This window comes from Suncus etruscus, chromosome 15 (assembly GCF_024139225.1).
Source record: "Suncus etruscus isolate mSunEtr1 chromosome 15, mSunEtr1.pri.cur, whole genome shotgun sequence".
Taxonomy (NCBI): domain Eukaryota; kingdom Metazoa; phylum Chordata; class Mammalia; order Eulipotyphla; family Soricidae; genus Suncus; species Suncus etruscus.
In genome coordinates, this window is record NC_064862.1 from 32,459,614 (window position 1) to 32,480,685 (window position 21,072).

The 21,072-nt window shown below is 44.6% G+C and overlaps 1 protein-coding gene across 1 annotated transcript in view; it reads left to right on the top strand.

The window, feature by feature from the left end:
* GAL3ST1 (galactose-3-O-sulfotransferase 1) overlaps window positions 1–7,651 on the top strand; it is a 31,250-nt gene extending 23,599 nt beyond the window's left edge. Inside the window, exons 2-3 of the mRNA XM_049788828.1 lie at window positions 5,412–5,548; window positions 6,269–7,651. Coding sequence (XP_049644785.1) covers window positions 5,421–5,548; window positions 6,269–7,409 — 1,269 coding nt within the window. The 5' untranslated portion in view covers window positions 5,412–5,420 and the 3' untranslated portion in view covers window positions 7,410–7,651. The remainder of the gene's footprint in view (window positions 1–5,411; window positions 5,549–6,268) is intronic.
* Window positions 7,652–21,072: the final 13,421 nt, after the last annotated feature.

The window sequence follows — 21,072 nt, forward strand, 5'->3', positions numbered from 1 at the left end:
TTCCATTTCCTTGTGTCCTCTAATTTCTTTTTCTTTGGGGGGGGGTTTACACCTGACAGCGTTCAGGGGTTACTCCTGGCTCTACGTTCAGAAAATGCTCCTGGCAGGGTCGGAGAGATAGCATGGAGGTAAGGCGTTTGCCTTGCATGCAAAAGGGCGGTGGTTCGAATCCCAGCATCGCATATGGTCCCCCGAGCCTGCCAGGAGCGATTTCTGAGTGTAGAGCCAGGAGTAACCCCTGAGCGTTGCTGGGTGTGACCCAAAGACAAAAAAAAAAAAAAAAAAGAAAAAAGAAAAAAAGAAAGAAAAGAAAAAGAAAAAGAAAACGCTCCTGGCAGGCTCAGGGGATCATATGGGATGCCGGGATTTGAACCACGATCCTTCTACATACAAGGCAAATGCCTTACCTCTATGCTATCTCTCTGGCCCCCATCCTCTGATTTCTTAAACTAATATTTTGTAGTTTCATTGTATAGGTCTTTAGTCTCTTTAGTTAATTTCAATGTACTTGATTTTTTGAGGCACAGTTGTGAATGTGATTTTTTAAAAAATATCTTTCATTATTTATATATAGGAAAGTCATAGACTTTTGTGTATTTATTTTGTAGCCTACCACTTTAATATAAAAATCTATTATTTCTAGAAGCTTTTTGTTGTATTTAGAGTTTTCTAAATATAGTATCATGATATTCACAAATAATGATATCTTGACCTCTTTGATTCTATCTGGACACCCTTAATATCTTTTTTTGCCTAACTGCTATGGCTAGAACTACTAGTACTATATTGAATAGAACTATTGAATAGAAAGTGGGCAGCCTGATCTTAGAAAGGTTTTCAGTTTTTCTCCATTGAGTATAATGTTTGCCATGGACTTGGAGCAAATGGCTTTGACTAAATTGAGGAGTGTTCCTTTAATTCTAATTTGGTTGAGAGTTTTTTTTTTTTTTTTTTTTATCATGAATGGTCCTAGATTGGGGCATGATCTTGGGAAGAGTCTTTATTTCCCTCTTACTTCAAAAATGATTTCATGCTATGGCCTGAAGGATAAAAAAATATGTTGTTTATTTTAGGGACACACATGGCAGTGCTAAGGGCTTATTTCTGATTTTGCTCTCAGGGTCACTCCTGGTGAGGCTCGAGGGTCTATATATATGACAGCAGGAATTAAAGCCAGCTCAGTCATATGCAAGGCAGGTGCCTTACCTCTGACCCTCTCCTCCATTATTATTATTATTATTATTATTATTATTATTATTATTATTGGTTTTTGGGTCACACCTGCCAGTGCTCAGGGGTTACTCCTGGCTCTATACTCAGAAATCGCTTCTGGCAGGCTCAGGGGACCATATGGGATGCTGAGATTTGAACCACCGACCTTCTGCATGCGAGGCAAACAACTTACCTCCATGCTATCTCTTCGGCCCCTCTCCTCCATTATTTTAGGATTAGAGAGATAGAACAAAGAACTGAGCTCATGTATTATATTCAGGAGATCCAGGTTTGATGTCCAGTATTGTAATGCCATGAGCACTGCCAGAAGGGATCCTAGAACACAAGTCAGGACTAGCTCCTAAAGGGCCAGACCAATAGCACAGCCAACCTGTGTTCAATCTCCAGCATCCCATATGATACCGAGCCTGCCAGAAGTAATTTCTGAGCGCAGAGCCAGGAGTAACCCTGAGTACCACCAGTATGGCCCCAGAATAATAATAATAATAATAATAATAATAATAATAATAATAAAAAAAAAGAGTAGCTCCTAGAACTGCTCAAAACTCAAAAGGAAATTTTTTTTTACTAATAAGAACCCCTGTACCTACCACTAAGCATAAAGCTAAACAAAACCAGAACCCTCTCACTGCATTTACTCTACCACTACCTGATGTATTTCTGATCCTACCCTAATCAATTATTGTGCCCCACCCTAGGGTGTGACGTGGTGATAGTATATTGGACTATTGCTTACTTAGTATTCTGTTCCCACCCTAGGGTGGTACCTGATTCTTGTGTATAAAAGCAAGGGTCTTAGGAAGGCTGGGGGTCATTCTGGGATTTTTCTTCAGCATTATCCTCTGAATAAAGCTGATATCTCCTGAACCCTGACTGCCTGTGAGTTTTCTACACACCGCTATCCTGAACCCTCAGACCCACCGGCTGAACACGGTGGCAGATGAGTGGTCCAGTTGGAGGAGAAAGACATCATCCTCCATCCTATTACCTTCCAGCCCCATCCACGGCTGGAGGGGGTTGCAGACAGGTGGCCTGGGCTGGAGGAGAAAGGCCTCTTCATCCATCCCATCATCTTCCAGTCCCATCCAAGGGCTGACCTGCAACATTCTGGTGCCCTAACGTGAACCTGAACCCTGGATCAAGACATCATGGCGAAATTCCTGTTCTTGTGTTTGATTTTGGCTCTTTTTAGCTGGAATGAGCACAAAACTTTGGGCCACGTGAAGCCACTTTTAAAGATGGCTGAGACCCCTTCTGGGGGAAGAGTGGCCAGTGAAAGAGGGATGTAAAAGTTTTGATCACCCCCATCCGAGGCCCAGGACTGAAACTTTGCTGCAGAGTCTTTTTTCCAAAAACCTCGGCCTACTCAGAGATTCCCTAATTGGAAAAGGACCAGGAAGAAAAAAGCTTATCTAAACGGACTGATTTCCTGAGTATGACCTTCAACTAGAACATGGGTTTTGACTTTTGAAATTTCAGACTCTCCACTCAGACCACTTTGAACTCTGAACACCAGATGCTCCCAGTAGAGAAGCTGCTCCCAGCAGCAGCAGCGAGACCTGCTTCCAAAAAACTGCCAGGAGGGGAGAAGCGGCATCGGATCACTCAGCAAAAAAGCACTGGACTGCTCCCTCCCTGATAGCATATAAGTGGGGTGTGCAGCTGAGGTTGCAGCAGTGGCGGAAACGCTTCGATCAGGCCAGAGGCGCAGGGCTCCTACTGGACCCGCCCTCCAGATCTGGCACCAGCGGATCCAGCCCCAGACCCAGCTGCGGGGCCTGAGACTCCATGGAAGTGAAGTCACGTGGTGATCGGCCTGGGAAAAGCCCAGCATCTGAACAATTAGGTGATGGGATAAAATGAAAAGTCCACAGACTTTTCACGTTTGGACAATTAGGTGGTGGTATACAATTAAAAAAGAGAGATAACAGTGAAGTCTAATTGAAAAATCTGATTTAGAACCGCCTGCATCTAACTTTGATTATAAGTCATTTTCTTGCTGATTTAAATGTGCTTTATAGTTTTCCATAGTTATTGTTCCCAACTGCCTAATGTTTTACTGTGTATTTTAATGTAGTAGCCTCTTTTCAAAATGTGTGTTCTGTATAAAATATTCTTGTACTTGTGTTTAGGGAAAGATTAATAGGAACAAAGTTCCAGGAAAAAAATACTTGGTCAAATAGCATTAAGATGCATAGGAACAAGAAAGTTCCAGGACAGTGCTTGGTTAAATAAGCATAAAGAAAATGTTAAGTTACAGGTATATTTTGCAGAAGTGTTTATGGAAAAGGCTGATACACTTTAAACTTTGTTGCTATGGGAATATTAAGGTTTTCACCTTTGGCTAAAGGCAAGAGTCAGAAATACAAAAGCTTACTACCCTTCATTTATATTCAGGGAGGGGGAGATGTTGTATTACTGATCCTACCCTAATCAATTATTGTGCCCCAACCTAGGGTGTGACCTGGTGATAGTATATTGGATTATTATTTACTTAGTATTCTGCTCCCACCCTAAGGTGGTACCTGATATGCAACACTACCCACTCATCCTTCCTTCCTTGTTCCCTCTCTCCCTTCCCCTTCCTCCCTCCTTTCTCACTCTCCCTCCCTCCTTCCCTTCCTCTCTTCCTTCTTTCCATCCTCCCACCTTCCCTCCCTGCCTTCTTCTCTTTCTTTCTCCCTCCTTCCTTCCCTTCTTCCCTTCCTTCTTTTCATCCTCCCTCCTTCACTTCCTTCCCTCCTTCCCTTCTTTCCTTTCTTCTTTCCTTTATTCCCTCCCTTTTTTCCTTTCCTCCTACCCTACCCTCCTTCCTTTCTTCCTTCCCTCCTATCCTTCCCCCTCCTTCCTTTTCTTTCTCCTTTCTTTCTATCCTCCCTCCTTTCCTTCCTTCCTTCCTTCCTTCCTTCCTTCCTTCCTTCCTTCCTTCCTTCCTTCCTTCCTTCCTTCCTTCCTTCCTTCCCTCCCTCCCTCCCTCCCTCCCTCCCTCCCTCCCTCCTTTCCTCCCTCCCTCCCTTCCTATCTCCTCTCTTCCTCCATCCCTCTCTTCCAGGTGGCCATGTGCCAGGCAAATGGCCTCTCCTCCCATCACACTTTGGCCCTTGTTTCTCGTTTTTGTTGTTGTTGTCTTTTTGGGTTACACCCGGCAGTGCTCAGGGGTTACTCCTGACTCTATGCTTAGCAATCGCTCCTAGCAGGCTCTGGGGACCACATGGAATGCCGGGATTCAAACCACTATCCTTCTGCATCTAAGGCAAACGCCTTACCACTGTGCTCTCTCTCTGGTCTCCAGTTCTTCTTTTTTTTTTTTTGGTTTTTGGGGTCACCCTCAGTGATGCTCAGGGGTTACTCCTGGCTATGCACTCAGAAATCGCTTCTGGTTTGGGGGACCATATGGGACGCTGGGGGATCGAACCTTGGTCTGTCCTGGGTCAGCTATGTGCAAGGCAAATGCCCTACTGCTGCACCATCGCTCCGGCCCCTTTTGTTGCTTTCTTTATCCATCTCCCCTGCCCTTTGTTGTTGCTGGAATGAGCAATACACATATTCTTGGCTGTGAAGCTTCTAGGAATCACACTCATTTTGTTGTGGTGCTCGTGCACACTGCCAGTGCCAGTGCTTACCAAAAGAGGCATCATGGCCACAGTATTAAAATATCTTTTTTGCAGTGAACATGAGAGGTCGCACACTTTAGTTTTGACGCTCCACGAACCTGACTGTGCTACTGGAGATTATTGAGCATGTGGGAGACACTGGGGATTAAACTCAGGGCCTTAAGCTCACAAGATAGACACTTTAACCACTGAGGCACCTCTGCACTCCTCTGTCACACTCTTTATTTATTTATTTATTTATTTATTTATTTGGTTTTTGGATTTTGGGTCACATCGGGCAGTGCTCAGGGGTTACTCCTGGCTCTATCCTCAGAAATCACTCCTGGCAGGCACAGGGGACCATATGGGATGTCGGGATTCGAACCACCATCCTTCTTCATGCAAGGCATCTCTCCGGCCCCTGTGTCACACTCTTTATTTGTCTCTCCTGACTAGAACCCTGCTGGAAGATCAGAGAGTGGTGAAAGATGAAAGGTTATCACTAAGTCCTGACTGTTCTAGGACAGTGGCAGGGACTCCTTGGGGCCAGCTCTCTGCCACTTGACCCTCTCTGTGCCCACTCAGGTGTCTGCGATGCCGCTGCAGAAGAAGCTCTGGAAGTCCATGGCCAAGGGCTTGGTGCTGGGTGCGCTCTTCACCACCTTCCTGCTTCTGCTCTACTCCTACGTGGTGCCCCCGCTGCATGCCAGTCCTGCCTCCACGTGAGTGGCATGGCTGGGTAGGGCCTGTCCTCAGCCTGATGGTCATAGATGCTTCCCTGTTTACTCCTGGTGCCTGTATCATGCAGTGCTAGGCAGCAATTCCACTAAGAGCAGAGGCCCTGTGTCATCCTGGACCTCGATGTCCTCATCTGTGAAATAGGCATCATCACAGCAGCTGCCTGAGCCTGAGGATCCTTAACACCTCAGAGGTCTAGGCTCAAAGGATCTGCTGAAGCTCCAGGAGAAGCTGTGGGTGGTGATGGGGGTGGGGTGAGACTGACCCAAGAGTCTTTGGCTACTGACTATCTACTTCCAAGCCCGCTCCAAACTATGAGGCAAGCCCCTACTCCTTTCCCTTCCTCAGGGGCTGTCCAGCTTGGCTGTCTGAGCTGATGGAATTCAGTCGAATTCCAGGCAAGTGCTGATAACTGGCCCATGGTCGGTTATGAAAATCCATGTGTCCAGTGAATTTGGGAATTGGCACAAAGCACTGTGTTTCAAACAGTGCACTGATACCAACAAGGAGGGTAGCTGTCCTTCCTCCCATTTCTCAGGTGCAGAAAGCAAATCGCTAGCTAACCTAGTCCAACTATTGCAGGCTGGCCCCTGGCCCACTTGGTCCTCCTTTCATGCTCTCCCCAGACCCCCAAACCCAGAGGTTCTCAGTGCAGGGTCCCTCCCACAGTTTCTGATGTTCCCTTCACCCCTGTCCTCCTGCAGGACCCTGGAGGGCACAGCGCCCTGCTCCCCTCCCTGGGTTGAGCCGGAACCCACGCTTCTGGCCAATGGCTCCTCTCCTGGGTGCCAGCCACGGCGCGACATCGTCTTCATGAAGACTCACAAGACAGGCAGCAGCACGCTCCTCAACATCCTGTTCCGTTTCGGCCAGAAGCACAGGCTCAAGTTCGCCTTCCCCAATGGCCGCAACGACTTCGACTACCCGGCCTTCTTCACCCGCAGCCTGGTCCAGGACTACCGGCCCGGGGCCTGCTTCAACATCATCTGCAACCACATGCGCTTCCACTACAACGAAGTGCGGAGCCTGGTGCCGCCCAACGCCACCTTCATCACCGTGCTCCGCGACCCCGCCCGCCACTTCGAGTCCACTTTCCACTACTTCGGCGCCGTGGTGCCCTTCACATGGAAGCTGTCGGGCCCTGACAAGCTGGCCGAGTTCCTGCAGGATCCTCCTCGCTACTATGACCCCGACGGCTACAACGCCTACTACCTCCACAACCTGCTCTTCTTCGACCTGGGCTACGACAGCGAGCTGGCCCCGGACAGCCCGCAGGTGCAGGAGCACATCCTGGAGGTGGAGCGCCGCTTCCACCTGGTGCTGCTGCAGGAGTACTTCGACGAGTCGCTGGTGCTGCTCAAGGAGCTGCTGTGCTGGGAGCTGGAGGACGTGCTGTACTTCAAGCTCAACGCCCGCCGCGCCTCGTCCGTGCCTCGCCTCTCGGACGAGCTGTACCAGCGAGCCACCTCCTGGAACGCGCTGGACTCGCGCCTCTACCGCCACTTCAACGCCAGCTTCTGGCGCAAGGTGGAGGCCTTCGGCCACCGGCGCATGGCCCGCGAGGTGGCCGCCCTGCGGAGCGCCAACGAGCACATGCGCAGCATCTGCATCGACGGCGGCCGCGCGGTGGACGCCGAGGCCATTCAGGACTCGGCCATGCAGCCCTGGCAGCCCCTGGGCGCCAAGTCCATCCTGGGCTACAACCTCAAGAAGAGCATCGCAAGGCGGCACAGGCAGCTCTGCCGCCGCATGCTCACGCCCGAGATCCAGTACCTGACGGACTTGGGCGTCAACCTCTGGGTCACCAAGCTCTGGAAGCTCATCAGGGACTTTCTGCAGTGGTGACCGACCTCCTGTCCACTTAGCTTCCCCGCCCCCCCTGCCCCCCGACAATACCGCCTGCTCTCTTGAGAAGGCACCTGGCAGGAACCTCCTGGTCTCCCCCCCAAACCTCTCCTGGTGCTACCCCATCCCCCGGGGTGAGGGGGGCTGCCTTAGTAATGTAGCTGGCCAGGAATGGACTCATTTCCCCATCAACCCCCTGCCCCCCCCACAGGGCCCAAGATCAGTATTCGGCTAATTGTATTTGTTTTCAAAGTAGATCCCTGCCTTCCCTCTCCTCCACAATGTTTGATTTCCCTTCTTGCCTCAAAGAGATTATGGAAGTAAAGGAATTGATGTGCTTTTGTTAATGAGCTTCAGTGGTGACTGATGGGGGCATAGATGACAGGTTATGGGGAGCACAGAGAAGCAAGGAAGCATCTGTAGTGTGTCTGTGGGGCTGGGATTGCTGGGTGTATCAGAAAATACTTCTCTCATATGCGGAAGTCCTGTAATTTCTTACTTTTTCTTTCTTTCTTTCTTTCTTTCTTTCTTTCTTTCTTTCTTTCTTTCTTTTCTTTCTTTTCTTTCTTCTTTCTTCTTTCTTTCTTTCTTTCTTTTCTTTCTTTCTTTCTTTCTTTCTTTCTTTCTTTCTTTCTTTCTTTCTCTTTCTTCTTTTTTTTTCTTTTCTTTTCTTTCTTTTTCTTTTCTTTTCTTTCTTTCTTCCTTCTTTATTTTCTTTCTTTCTTTCTTTCTTCTTTCTTTCTCTTCTTTCTTTCTCTTCTTTCTTTCTCTTCTTTCTTTCTTTCTTTCTTTCTTTCTTTCTTTCTTTCTTTCTTTCTTTCTTTCTTCTTTCTTTCTTTCTTTCTTTCTTTCTTTCTTTCTTTCTTTCTTTCTTTCTTTCTTTCTTTCTTTCTTTCTTTCTTTCTTTCCTTCTTTCTTTCCTTCCTTCTTTCTTTTTCTTTTATTTTTGTGCCATATCTGGTAGTGCTCAGAGTTTACTCAGGGATTACTCCTAGCAGCTCTAGGAACCATAAGGAATATGGGGATAGAAGCTGGGTTGACCATGTACAAGGCAATGGAGAGCTAAGAATCATCTCAGGATAGATGTTGCCAAAGTTCATGAACAAGTCTTTGATAGTCAGGCTTCAAGCTCCACAGCTTGAGACATGGGTCTAGAAACAAACACCAATGAAAGAAATAATCCACACTTACTAAAGAGGGTGAAATGGGTTCAGGAATTCCAGCAAGCCTTCCTCTCCAAAGAAGCAGGCAGCTCAGTGGGTAAATCCAGAATGCAAGAGAGAGTTTTCCTGAGTATTTATTTTCCCAGGATATTTATTGGGGAGAATCAGACCATATCCTGCAGTGGAGATTAAGTGGTCTAAGCACTAGTTCAAGGTACTACATTCAAAGATGTTTCCAAACAATGAGTATCAAGGGGTACACTGAATGGGATGGCATCCAGTTAATCCCACATATCCCCCTAATTGACTTTATAGAGAAATGCAGAAATATGAGGTAAAATAAAGTAATACACATCCCAAGAGAAAGTGAACTTTCTAAACAAAGGACGAATGGATGCTTTAAAAGATAAAGGGGGTGGCATAATTTTGCATAGGCACAGCAAAGGTTGGAAAAATTTAAAGAAAAAAAACTTTTGGCCTAAAAAACAGAGTATTCCTACCCACAAAACATCCTGTCATAAGACCAAATACAGGCTCCAGGCATGCTAATTTGTCTAATCCCAGAGTCTTTCTTCAAGGTTCTCCACAATCATGGTTTTCACAGTCAATTATTAACAATTGGCGATATTGGTATTAGCATATATGCTAAGTCAAAGTCAGAATGTCCTGAGGCTTCTCCTAGTTACATATCACTGGTATGTGGCAAGGAGGGAAATCTGCCTTCAAGCCATTGCTAATATTCAAACTGTAGTCATGTTAGTGTGTGAGCTACCCCAGGACAAATATGAGTCAACATGGATTCAGGACTCATCCTGCTAGAAGGTCAATTTCTGGTGTAAGTGCAGAAAACCATACCAGTCCCAAAGTTCAGAGAAGATCAGCCAGAGTTCAAGCGACTAACGCTTAAGTCAAGTCTCTATGGCAAATGTACAGGGTGGAAGGCTTCCATAACAAGAAATTATTGAGGGGCCAGAGAGGTGGCACAATGGTAGGGCATTTGCCTTGCACGCGACTGATCTAGGATGAACTGTGGTTTGATCCCCTAGCATCCCATATGGTCCCCCAAGCCAGGGGTGATTTCTGAGTGCATGGCTGGGAGTAACCCCTGAGCATCACCGGGTATGGCCCAAAAACCAAAACCAAAACCAAAAGAGAGAGAGAGGGATAAATTATTGAGTCCTCTTAGTATCGGATATTTTCCTTTTTTTATTTTTTTATTTTTTTATTTTTGGGTCACAACCGGCAGCGCTCAGGGGTTACTCCTGGCTCTATGCTCAGAAATCGCTCCTGGCAGGCTCAGGGGACCATATGGGATGCCGGGATTTGAACCACGACCTTCTGCGTGCAAGGCAAATGCTCTACCTCCATGCTATCTCTCCGGCCCCATATTTTCCTATTTTAATGCACCCATGCAAAAAGAATGGTGCCACATAATACTATTGGGACCTAGGGAGAAAATAATAACAAATTAAACAATTCCAATAACCTAGTTCTATAAATAACAAAACTCCAAGGGTACTATCTATACTATATTCTAAAAAATCCCTACTAGCAAATCTAAAAAAAAGGGGGGAAGTTGTAACTACATAATAAGATATACAATAAAGAATATACATGTTAAGGGTTGGAGCAATAGCACAGCAGTAGAGTGTTTACCTTGCATGCTACTGACCCAGAACAGACCCAGGTTTAATCCCTGGCATCCTGAGCCTGCCAGGAGCGATTTCTGAGCATAGAGCCAGGAGTAACCCCTGAGTGCCACCAGGTATGGCCCCCAAACAAAACAAAACAATATACATGTTAAAGAAATAGTCTTTGGTGAGTATAAATTTCAGATCATAACTTTAGTTGGGGACATAGTCTTGTGGAGTCTGAAGAAATGGCTCACAGTAGTCACAGATCAGGAAATGTCCTGGAGCCAAGGATCTCTCAAAAGCTGAAACCAGTTGCGAGCAACAGTCCTATGGTAAAGGGAAATGGCAAAAAGGTGACTGCCAAGAACAATCAGCAATAGTGTTGTACCTGCCTTTTTCTCTGAAGATAACTCACAGCCCAAATGACTTGAGTGATTCTGACAGCATCAGCAGCCAGAGCAATGATATAGAATAAGAAACCTCCATGGGGGACGAGTCACTGGAGAGGAACATGAGCAGTTCACATGCTAGTGGTGCCGCCCAAAGCCCGATTTTCATGCAGTGGGTGGTTCAAAGTGGTGGCATTATCTTCCTCACCTGATGGAGCCAGGAGCCAGGCCAGAGGTGGTATTACCACCAGAGAACAATAGAACGATAGAAAATAGAGAACAATAGAAAATAGAGAGCTGGGCCCGGAGAGATAGCACAGTGGTGTTTGCCTTGCAAGCAGCTGATCCAGGACCAAAGGTGGTTGGTTCGAATCCTGGTGTCCCATATGGTCCCCCGTGCCTGCCAGGAGCTATTTCTGAGCAGACAGCCAGGAGTAACCCCTGAGCATCACCGGGTGTGGCCCACAAACCAAAAAAAAAAAAAAATAGAGAGCTAAGTACAACAGAGAGAAGGGGTAAGATACTACATAAACCGTCATTACATGCTACACCCCACTCAGGAGAAGCACACATCAAAGTGTAGTGCTCTCCTGAAAAAAGAAATTATCTGCCAAAAAGGCCCGCTTAGAGCAGTCAAAATCACTTGACCCTTTGCGTGGATTATTTGGACATAATTTCATAAGGGCTGTAACTATTTCTCTCTTTATTTTAAACCTTTATTAGAAATCAGGCCTTAGTTATTTCTTCCTACAACAAAGGACAGTGCTAATCCCGCCAAAAAATCTCCCATTCAACAGCTCCCTGTAATTTTTCCTACCTTGGCGCCTAAATTCAGGTTTTTCCATTACTTAGCTCAAAATAAAGTAATTTTCACTTTTCACCCCGAAACTCTGATACATTCCTCACATTTCACCCGATAATTATTTTTTCCTTCTGTTTTACCCAAAGCAAAGCGAACCCAAAACAAGCTGTCTTTTTCACCTTCAGTATTCAGCTCTTTAATATGCTAATCTAGCCAGGGTCTTTCCATTCTTCTCCCAGTTTCTTTGATGCCTAGAATTTGCATCTGCCTTCCAAGTCTCTAACCTTTAAAAGCTGCCAGCTCAAAAAATAAATTTGTCTTTCGTTTCTGCTAACGAGAGTCCCCATGCAATCTGCGTGGTTTCATTCATTTCTACAATATATTTCCGTTATTCGCCATTCCGCATGTCCACCTTCTCCCCGTGGAATTTTTCCCGAACTCCACGAAGGATCTGTTTGCAGGCGCTGGCGTCTTGCAAACAGAATATGGCTCACAACAATTACACACAGTATGGACGGATATAAAACAGACAGAGGTGGCCACTATATTCACATTTATACACACACATAGATGGCAAAAGGATTGATCTAAAGGTTGCATTTAGAAAATTGACCCAGGTTGCTGTGGATGTGTCGCATCCACAGCAAAACCTTCGTAAAGTCCGAGAACCTTTATGGGGAGAAAGTGGAAGCACGAGCGGACGAATATGAAATATGAAAATGAAATAAATGAGACCACACAAAATGCATTGTATGGGAACCCACGTCCATGGGACTAGAGACAAATTTTACTGTTCAGCCGATGACATTTTAAGTACAAACTCTGGTATGCAAGATGTTTTCAGGGAAAACAAAGAGCAGAGGATCTTCCCAATGAGACCAGGCCCTAGAATCTACATATCAAATAACTACTCGATGTAGACGAGAAAGAGCCCTGCTAGAGATAATGTGAAGCTTGAGCTGAAGATGTTTTTGGTTTAGCAAAAAGCAGGTTTTCCAAGAAACCAGGGGGAGAGAGACAGGTTTTGTGAGAGATGTTTATGTAGTTGCCGGAAAATAAATTTTGGGGGGACGGAAATAATTGTTTACTATCATAGAGATAGACAGAGAAAAACAAGCTGCTGGCGCCAGGTTATACTTGAAATAAGAGTCACAAATAAACTAGGCAGCGGGGAGCTTTTGGCGGGCTTTGGTACTGAAATTCCTTTGTGAGTGTAGAAAGGCTAAGGCTGGGGCCGGGCGGTGGCGCAAGAGGTAAGGTGCCTGCCTTACCTGCGCTAGCCTTGGACAGGACCGCGGTTCGATCCCCCGGCGTCCTGTATGGTCCCCCAAGCCAGGAGCGACTTCTGAGCACATAGCCAGGAGTAACCCCTGAGCGTCACAGGGTGTGGCCCAAAAATCAAAAAAAAAGAAAAAAAAAAAAAGGCTAAGGCCGAATTTCTATAGTAGAAAAGGAGACAAAAATCAAATAAAAGGAAAAGAGAAAATGTAATGTCACAGCCATGTCAGAATTATAGCCAGTAATCCATGCAAAGGGTCAATGATTGACTTCTCTAAACGGGCCTTCTGGCAGATAATTCTTGGGAGGAAAATTAGGCTCTGTACCAGGAAAACCAAAAGCCACATCTGATGCATGCTTCCTAAATAAATGGAGACAATATCTTTGCGAGTAGTGACAATACCAGGTGAAATGGGTCAAAGTGCTTCTAAATATAAAGCCGGCATGTCAGGTGTAAAAATTTTCCAGTTCCTTGCAGTACTCAAACATTGATGGAGGGGAACTTTGCTGAAGTAAAAAAGCTTCAAGGTCTAGAATTAGCATAGCATATTCCCAAAGCAATCATAAATGTCAAGTCTAGAATATACTGTAACATGGTAATGAGTACTGTAAAAGGAGTTTGCACCTCAATGTATAGTATCATACATTTCGAACATCCAGGTTCCTTTCCTAAAAGCAAACTGAGAACAAAGGCATATGATATAATAAAAAACTAGCAAGAATTAGGAGTAAAAAACTTGGGGGGGGGGGCGGCGAGATAGCATGGAGGCAAGGTGTTTGCCTTTCATGCAGAAGGATAGGGGTTCAAATCCCGGCATCCCATATGGTCCCCTGTGCCTGCCAGGGGTGATTCCTGAGCATAGAGCCAAGAGTAACCCCTGGGTGCTGCCAGGTGTCACCCAAAAACCAAAAAAGAAAAAAAAAATTTTTTTTTTTGGTTTTTGGGCCACACCCAGTGATGCTCAGGGGTTACTACTGGCTCTGTGATCAGAAATCGGGGGACCATATGGTACGCCAGGGGATGGAACTGCAGTTCATCCTACGCTAGTACAAGCAAGGCAGATGCCTCACCGCTTGTGCCACCACTCCCCAAGTATTAGGAGTAAATTGTAAATAACACACTCACTGAGCACTGTAGCAAGAGTCCAGGCATTTTTTTTTGTTTGTTTTGCTTTTGTTTTTGTTTTTTGGGTCACACCCAGCATCACTCAGGGGTTTCTCCTGGTCCTACACTCAGAAATCACTCCTGGCAGGCTTGGGGGACCATATGGGATGCTGGGATTCGAACCACTGTCCTTCTGCATGCAAGGCAAACACTCTATCTTCATGCTATCTCTCCTGCCCGCATTTAGATGTCTTCTTTTTTTTTTTTTTTTGGTTTTTGGGTCACACCCGGCAGTGCTCAGGGGTTATTCCTGGCTTCAGGCTCAGAAATTGCTCCTGGCAGGCACGGGGGACCATATGGGACGCCGGGATTCGAACAGATGACCTCCTGCATGAAAGGCAAACGCTTTACCTCCATGCTATCTCTCCGGCCCCGCATTTAGATGTCTTATCCAGGGATTTTTGTAGAGAAATACTTTAGATCATAAAAGCATGTATAATTAAATAAAAAATAATTAAAAATATTTGTTGGGGCTGGAGCAATAGTATAGTGGTAGGATGTTTGCCTTGCATGTGGCCTACTCAGAACAGACCCAGGTTTGAATCCTGGTCTCCTGTATGGTCCCTCAATCTTGCCTGTAGCGATTTCTGAATGCAGAGTCAGAAGTATTCCCTGAGCACTACTAGATGTGGTCCCAAAACAAAAAAAATTGGTTAAGACATCATAATGAGCAATGTATTAGGAATTCAATGTAAAAAATCACTTGTATCACAAAACTAGGCCATCCAAACTATTTCTCCATGGATCACTGTGAACAAAAACCAATAAAAGGCTATTATAAACATAATAAAATATAAATTAAGACACTAAAACATTCTAATAATGAGCACTGTCTATCTTCCAACAAACCCTACATTTCATTTGTGAGAATCATGCCTCTGACAAGGTGTAGTGGGACCCAGAGTTTCTTGGTAGGGTTACCATCTGTAGAAACATAAGCATATCCTTTTCCTCAAATAAGTAGATTACCAGCAATTCATTAATTATCCATTTTTACTCAACTAGATTAATTGTATTTTTTTGGTACCTGAAAACTTCTTTCAAGTATGTTCATGCAGCTGTATAGGGCTCTCCTTGGAGGTAAATTTAAGAATTTTACTGAAAATAATGTTAAGGATAAAATGTTAGTACGTGGGGTGGGAGATGTTTGCCTTGCATGCAGAAGGATGGTGGTTCAAATCCCAGCATCCCATATGGTCCCCTGAGCCTGCCAGGAGCGATTTCTGAGCATAGAGCCAGGAGTAACCCCTGAGTGCTGCCGGGTGTGAATTTACAGCCCTTAAATCAGAGAAAAGTTTCCAACATTCTGATAGCTTTTTATTACACACATCAGTGAGTTCTATTCAGAAGAAGTTTCAATATGTTTCAGTCTCAGCTGTTCATCGACTAAGTTTTTAAGCACCTCTAATTTTGTGCTGGTTATGGGCCACCAGGGAATCCAGATAGAAACATTAAATTTCCATTAGATGGGAATGGGTTCTGGGTGCTTTAGCACAGTGGACCCAATTAAAAATGCAAAACCTCCTTCCTGGGAGCCGGGAGTCTAGCAGGAGGAGGTTTGGCAGGCCCCCGCCATGCCGGAGGCCTGCTTGGCCAGGCCTAGGGGGGGTGCGGGACTTGGGTAACCCCAGCACCCCTCTGCCGCCTTGCTCCAGATCTCCAGGGCTTCCCCGGGCCACACGCCTGGGCAAGCCGGTGAGTTGGGTCCCTTGGTGGAGCTTGAAGGTACCCTAGGCCTTCCCCCACCATCCATGCGGCTCCTTAGGGAGGGTCCGGGTGGGGCTCTGAGCTTCTGGTCTCCCAGCTTCTTGAAGGATCTCTCCTTCCTGGGAGCCGGGAGTCTAGCAGGAGGAGGTTTGGCTGGCACTGGTAATCTCTGTCCAGTCTACATTTTCAAAATCACAAGAAACATTAATAGTACTCTCACAAGAAACATTAATAGTACTCTCACAAGAAACATTAATAGTACTCTCACAAGAAACTGTAATAGTACTCTCACAAGAAACTTTAATAGTACTCACTATCATTGAATTATGTTTTTATGTATGCAGAATGTCTATTTTTTACTCTGCCCTTTTGCATACCCCTTCATAAGTTCATATTTCTCTTTAACTTCTTTAACTCCTATCATCATTACTCCTTTTATACCCTTTCTAACTTAAGTATTGTTGAGTCCTAAGTCACAAACCAAAGTGGTGCCCTAGAGTTAACACCCACCCAACTATTTTAAAAGGCATAAAAAGGACACATATCTTTTCAACATTTTATGGGTGTTTTCTTTGACGGCTATAACTTTTGCTAAATACTTTCTTATACAGTGATAATCCCCCCCCCATGTTTTTTATCTTCTCTTTGTGAACTGCTCAATATGGAATTTGGTGTGAAAGAATCCCTCAGTTTAATACTTATGTTTGAACCAAGTCATGGGTCTTGTTGGAAATGTTCTAATGCCCCCATATATCTGATAGCACCACGTGGCTTTATATCTTGTTTGTGTAGGCACACTAACATGGAAAAATACTATACATACCAATAAGTTCTTATCTAATAAAAATCTTGTAGTGCAATGAGACCTTACACCCTGAACATTGACATAAAGACCTGGCACAGGCCTCAGAAGAATGGGCATTCTCCATTCACCCCTTGATCTACAGAAGACATTTACAAAACATCCAAGGTTGTATATAACATCACCGGGTGGCATTCCTGTACCAGGAAAGACCCTACAGCTGCTCTGACATCTACTCAAAAGAAACACCCCTTAACACTGAGAAGACAACAAGAACAAAGACCTGCTTACTGGACAGGGCTTGCTGTATTGCCCCTTAATTGTGAGGTTTGTCTATAACATCACCTGGAAGCAATCCTCTACCACGGAAGACCCTACCACTGCTCAGACATCGTCCTGCTCAAAAGAGACTTCCCTTAACACTGAGAAGACTTAACAACAACAACCTGCTTACAGGAAAGGGCTTCCTGCATTGCCCTTTCATGGTGAGGTGAAACGAGAAGGCACTCCACATCATGACTTCAATGTAGGACATGCAGATTCCAGAATCTTTAATACAGAAACATGAGACCAACAACAGAGACTGTGTGAAAAGTGTGTTGGCACTACAGACAAAGTCTTGGATCGAACGATAACTTTCCTGAGGCCTAGAGATGGTCTTATGCCAGGAAACTTCAGGGGTAGGATCTCTTTGTATTTAGGCCAAGGTTATTCCTTTCCATGCCTCTCATATTTTGGTGGGCCTATGCAAACAACAATTGCCACTCTAACACCGTTTTTACTGTGCTCCTTTGACTCTAATCCTTAAAACGCACCCACTTAAAATTTGAGGTTAACTTAAGCTAATATGCATGTACATGGAAATGTAAAAAATACTATGCCTCTAATGTTTAAGGAGTTACGTAAGTTTGATGGCTTTAGATTGCCTTGTGTGCTGTTAAGAAATATTATAATGTGCTACAATCTGGAGACTTGAGGGACAAAGTAATTGCACATGGATTCTGTTTTATTTATCTTAACTTTCTTTGGTGAAAGTTCAAAGTTAAGATATCAGCAAGGGGACTTCTTCTGATAATTATGTTATGGGTGATTGTCCTTCCACTGTAACTTTACCTTATCCTCTTTCTTTGCATCTTTTGTTCTCATAATTCAAAATAAAAAAATTATAAAAAAAATGCAAAACCTTTGAATTAATATACTGGGTGGGGTTTGGATTAAGAATGTGATATTCTGCTCTCCATTTCTTATGCAAATCACGCCCTCATAGGTTCAAAGAAACTGGAGCTTATGTATGTAAGAAAACAACCTGTTAATTTTCCAGTCCTATGCACTTCAAATACCTAGTGCTCTGGTGAACAGAATCCAGAGGCCAGAGCCCTCCTATACTTTCTAAGCTGTTATGATTGTCTTGTAAGGCCCAATTTCAGGGCCAATTTCTTAAAGAAATTGCAGATACTTCAGTGCTAGAGTCAAACATTCCTTCAAGCTTCCTGCCCTGAATTTCAAGAGTTAATATTGGATTTTCCACTTTAAGATTAGCAGTAAAAGCTATAAATTAATTCGTAGATGCCTCAGGGTTTGTAATTCTGAAACCTCTCATGTGTTATGATTTTCCAGGCATAACATAAGTAATAAATTTGAGCGATGTTTTCACCTCTCTTAAAAGTCCATACTGTGGGTACTGAGACAACTATTATTTCCCCGTATGTGGTCAGAATCTATAATCCTCAGGTGAATTATGATTCCTTTGAGTGTTAAACTACTTCTTCTTAAAAACCATCCCTAAAGTCCCTGGAGGCATTGGCCATGTTATGCCAGACCCAATCTTGTAAGGTCATTGAGCTGGGATGATAGTTAAATCTTCGGGGTAGGGGGTATCAAGACCTTAGCTTCCTGAAGTGTCAGGCTTTAACAATCTTAAAATATGGAGTTCTCTTTGTCTGGGCTGGGAAGCTGAATTATTGATTAAAAGGTTCCCTGATATTTAGAGGTCACGGTATGGCCCCTTCCAAGTTTCCCGAGACAGATTAATTAAGTCTTGGTCTCAGAGTGGGTGGATTCTTTTGTACCTTGAGCTGGTACAAAAGAGGTTGAGACCTGCATGGTTTTTGTAAATGTCCCATAATGCTACACTTAAAACATCTGACCTGAACTCCCAAGTTTGGTTTTGAACCCCTCCCCTGATTGGTGGGGAGACAGTAAAGAACTCAACGACAGTCTCTCGTTCAATGAAATCCCTTTCCACATCTTGGGCAAAGATCAGGTGATTTTCTTAGGAAAAAACCACTGATCTGATTCCTCAGAGTCTGCATCTGAATAGCATATGTTGTTAAAGGTTTGGGCAGGAGGGAATAATTGTAAATTCCAGCATGAAGTAGGCAGGGATAACTGTCAATTCTAACATTTCTATGAGCATGTAGAAATCCCATGACATCTTCTTTCTCCTTAATGGGACGTAACATAGCCTAACAATATTCATTACATTATCAAAAGATAAGGTTTTCACCAGGAGTTTCTGAAGCCTTGTATCTTTAATTTTTCTTTTTTTAATCGCCTCTGTTAATTTTCCCAGAAAATCTACATATGACTCCATAGATCCCTGAATAATCTTAGTAAGATTACCCTTGTATTCTATTTCAGTGTCTTTTCCCCTCCAATCCGTCAAAGCAAGTTCCATGACCAGTATTAAAACAATAAAGGGTAGTTTTGTCTGCTTATTTACTTCTGTGAATTCCCCTTCTCCTATTAGCATCTCATAAGACAACATGACTCCTGCAACCTATTAATTTTTTCCTTAGCACTTTCAGACATCTACATTTCCACTGTAAATACGGAAATGCACTCAGACAGGTCTTTGCTAAGTCTTGGTGATTCCAATTCATACCATCACTCCAGGTACCAAGGAATTCAACACAAAATGGAGAAAAAAAGAAACCCATACTCTGAGCACGCTTTCTTAAACCGACAGAGATAATTTATATTTAAACCCTCATAGGTTGAGGCTCAGGGGACCATATGGGATGCCGGGATTTGAACCACCGTCCTTCTGCATGCAAGGCAAACGCCCTACCTCCATGCTATCTCTCCGGCCCACAGATATGCCTTCTGATTCAGCTTCGGATTGGGCCATTTTAGTATCCTTTGATTTGCTTTGTAAGCCTATATCATCGGGTGAAACAATCGAGGGTCTTCTGGCCTAGCGCCAGTAGAGGGCAGTGGAGTACCAATCTCAGGGTTTGGGGCTTGTAGTAACTAGGGAATTTTTAAAAAATATTTTTCTGGGCCCGGAGAGATAGCACAGCAGCGTTTGCCTTGCAAGCAGCCGATCCAGGACCAAAGGTGGTTGGTTCGAATCCCGGTGTCTCATATGGTCCCCCGTGCCTGCCAGGAGCTATTTCTGAGCAGACAGCCAGGAGTAACCCCTGAGCACTGCCGGGTGTGACCCAAAAACCAAAAAAAAAACAAAAAAATTTTTTTTCTGGGGGCTGGTGAGGTGGCGCTAGAGGTAAGGTGTCTGCCTTGCAAGCGCTAGCCAAGGATCAGGACCGCAGTTCAATCCCCCAGTCCCCCCAAAGCCAGGAGCGATTTCTGAGTGCTTAGCCAGGAGTAATCCCTGAGCATCAAACGGGTGTGGCCTGAAAAACCAAAAAAAAATTTTTTTTTTCTGTTTTCAACGCTTTTTAGAAACAGTGACAGCACTTCAGAAATTTTTAATGCTGGGCCGGAGAGATAGCATGGAGGTAAGGCATTTGCCTTTTATGCAGAGGGTCATTGGTTCAAATCCCGGCATCCCATATGGTCCCCTGAGCCTGCCAGGAGTGATTTCTGAGCATAGAGACAGGAGTAACCCCTGAGTGCTGCCGGTGTGACCCAAAAACCAAAAAGAAAAAAAGAAAGAGAAAAAGAAATTTTTAGTGCTAAGTCAGAGTAGTCAGCCCACATTTTTTAATCTCATGATTCTTCCGATCAAAGCCCCCAATGCATAAATCACATCAGTATGTTCTATCTTGTCTGTTGGAAAGGAAAAGGTAGCAATTCGCATAAAGAAAAGCCAGGGTCATTCAATCAAAAACTAAACCCTAGTCATAACTTTAATACAAAAGACTCAAACTTAAAAACACAGGCAAGGGCCAGAGCAATAGCACAGCGGTAAGGTGTTTGCCTTGCATGTGTGACCAACACAGGATGGATGGTGGTTTGAATCCACTGTGCCTGCCAGGGGCGATTTCTGAGCACAGAGCCAGGAATAAGCCCTGAGCGCCGCCAGGTGTGACCAAACCAAACCAAACCAAACAAAACAACAACAACAACAACAACAAGAACACAGGGCAGTGAAATTCACTTAAGAAGCCACCAAATTAACATCTCACCAGTCATAGGGCTGGAGAGATAGCATGGAGGTATAGCATTTGCCTTGCATGCAGAAGGATAGTGGTTCAAATCCCGGCATCTTATATGGTCCCCTGAGCCTGCCAGGAGCAATTTTTGAGCATAGAGCCAGGAGTAACACCTGAGTGCTGCCAGGTGTGACCCAAAAACAAACAAACAAACAAAAAACATTTCACCAATTGTGAGCTTAGATCCTGCTTCTAGTGCCATCTGTTAATCAGGCCTCAAGATACAAAGCCAGGACACTGGAGAGAACGTGGGTCTGGAAGCCAATGCCAATGAAGAAAATAATCCACATACATTAAAGGGGGTGAAACAGGGTCAGGAATCCCAA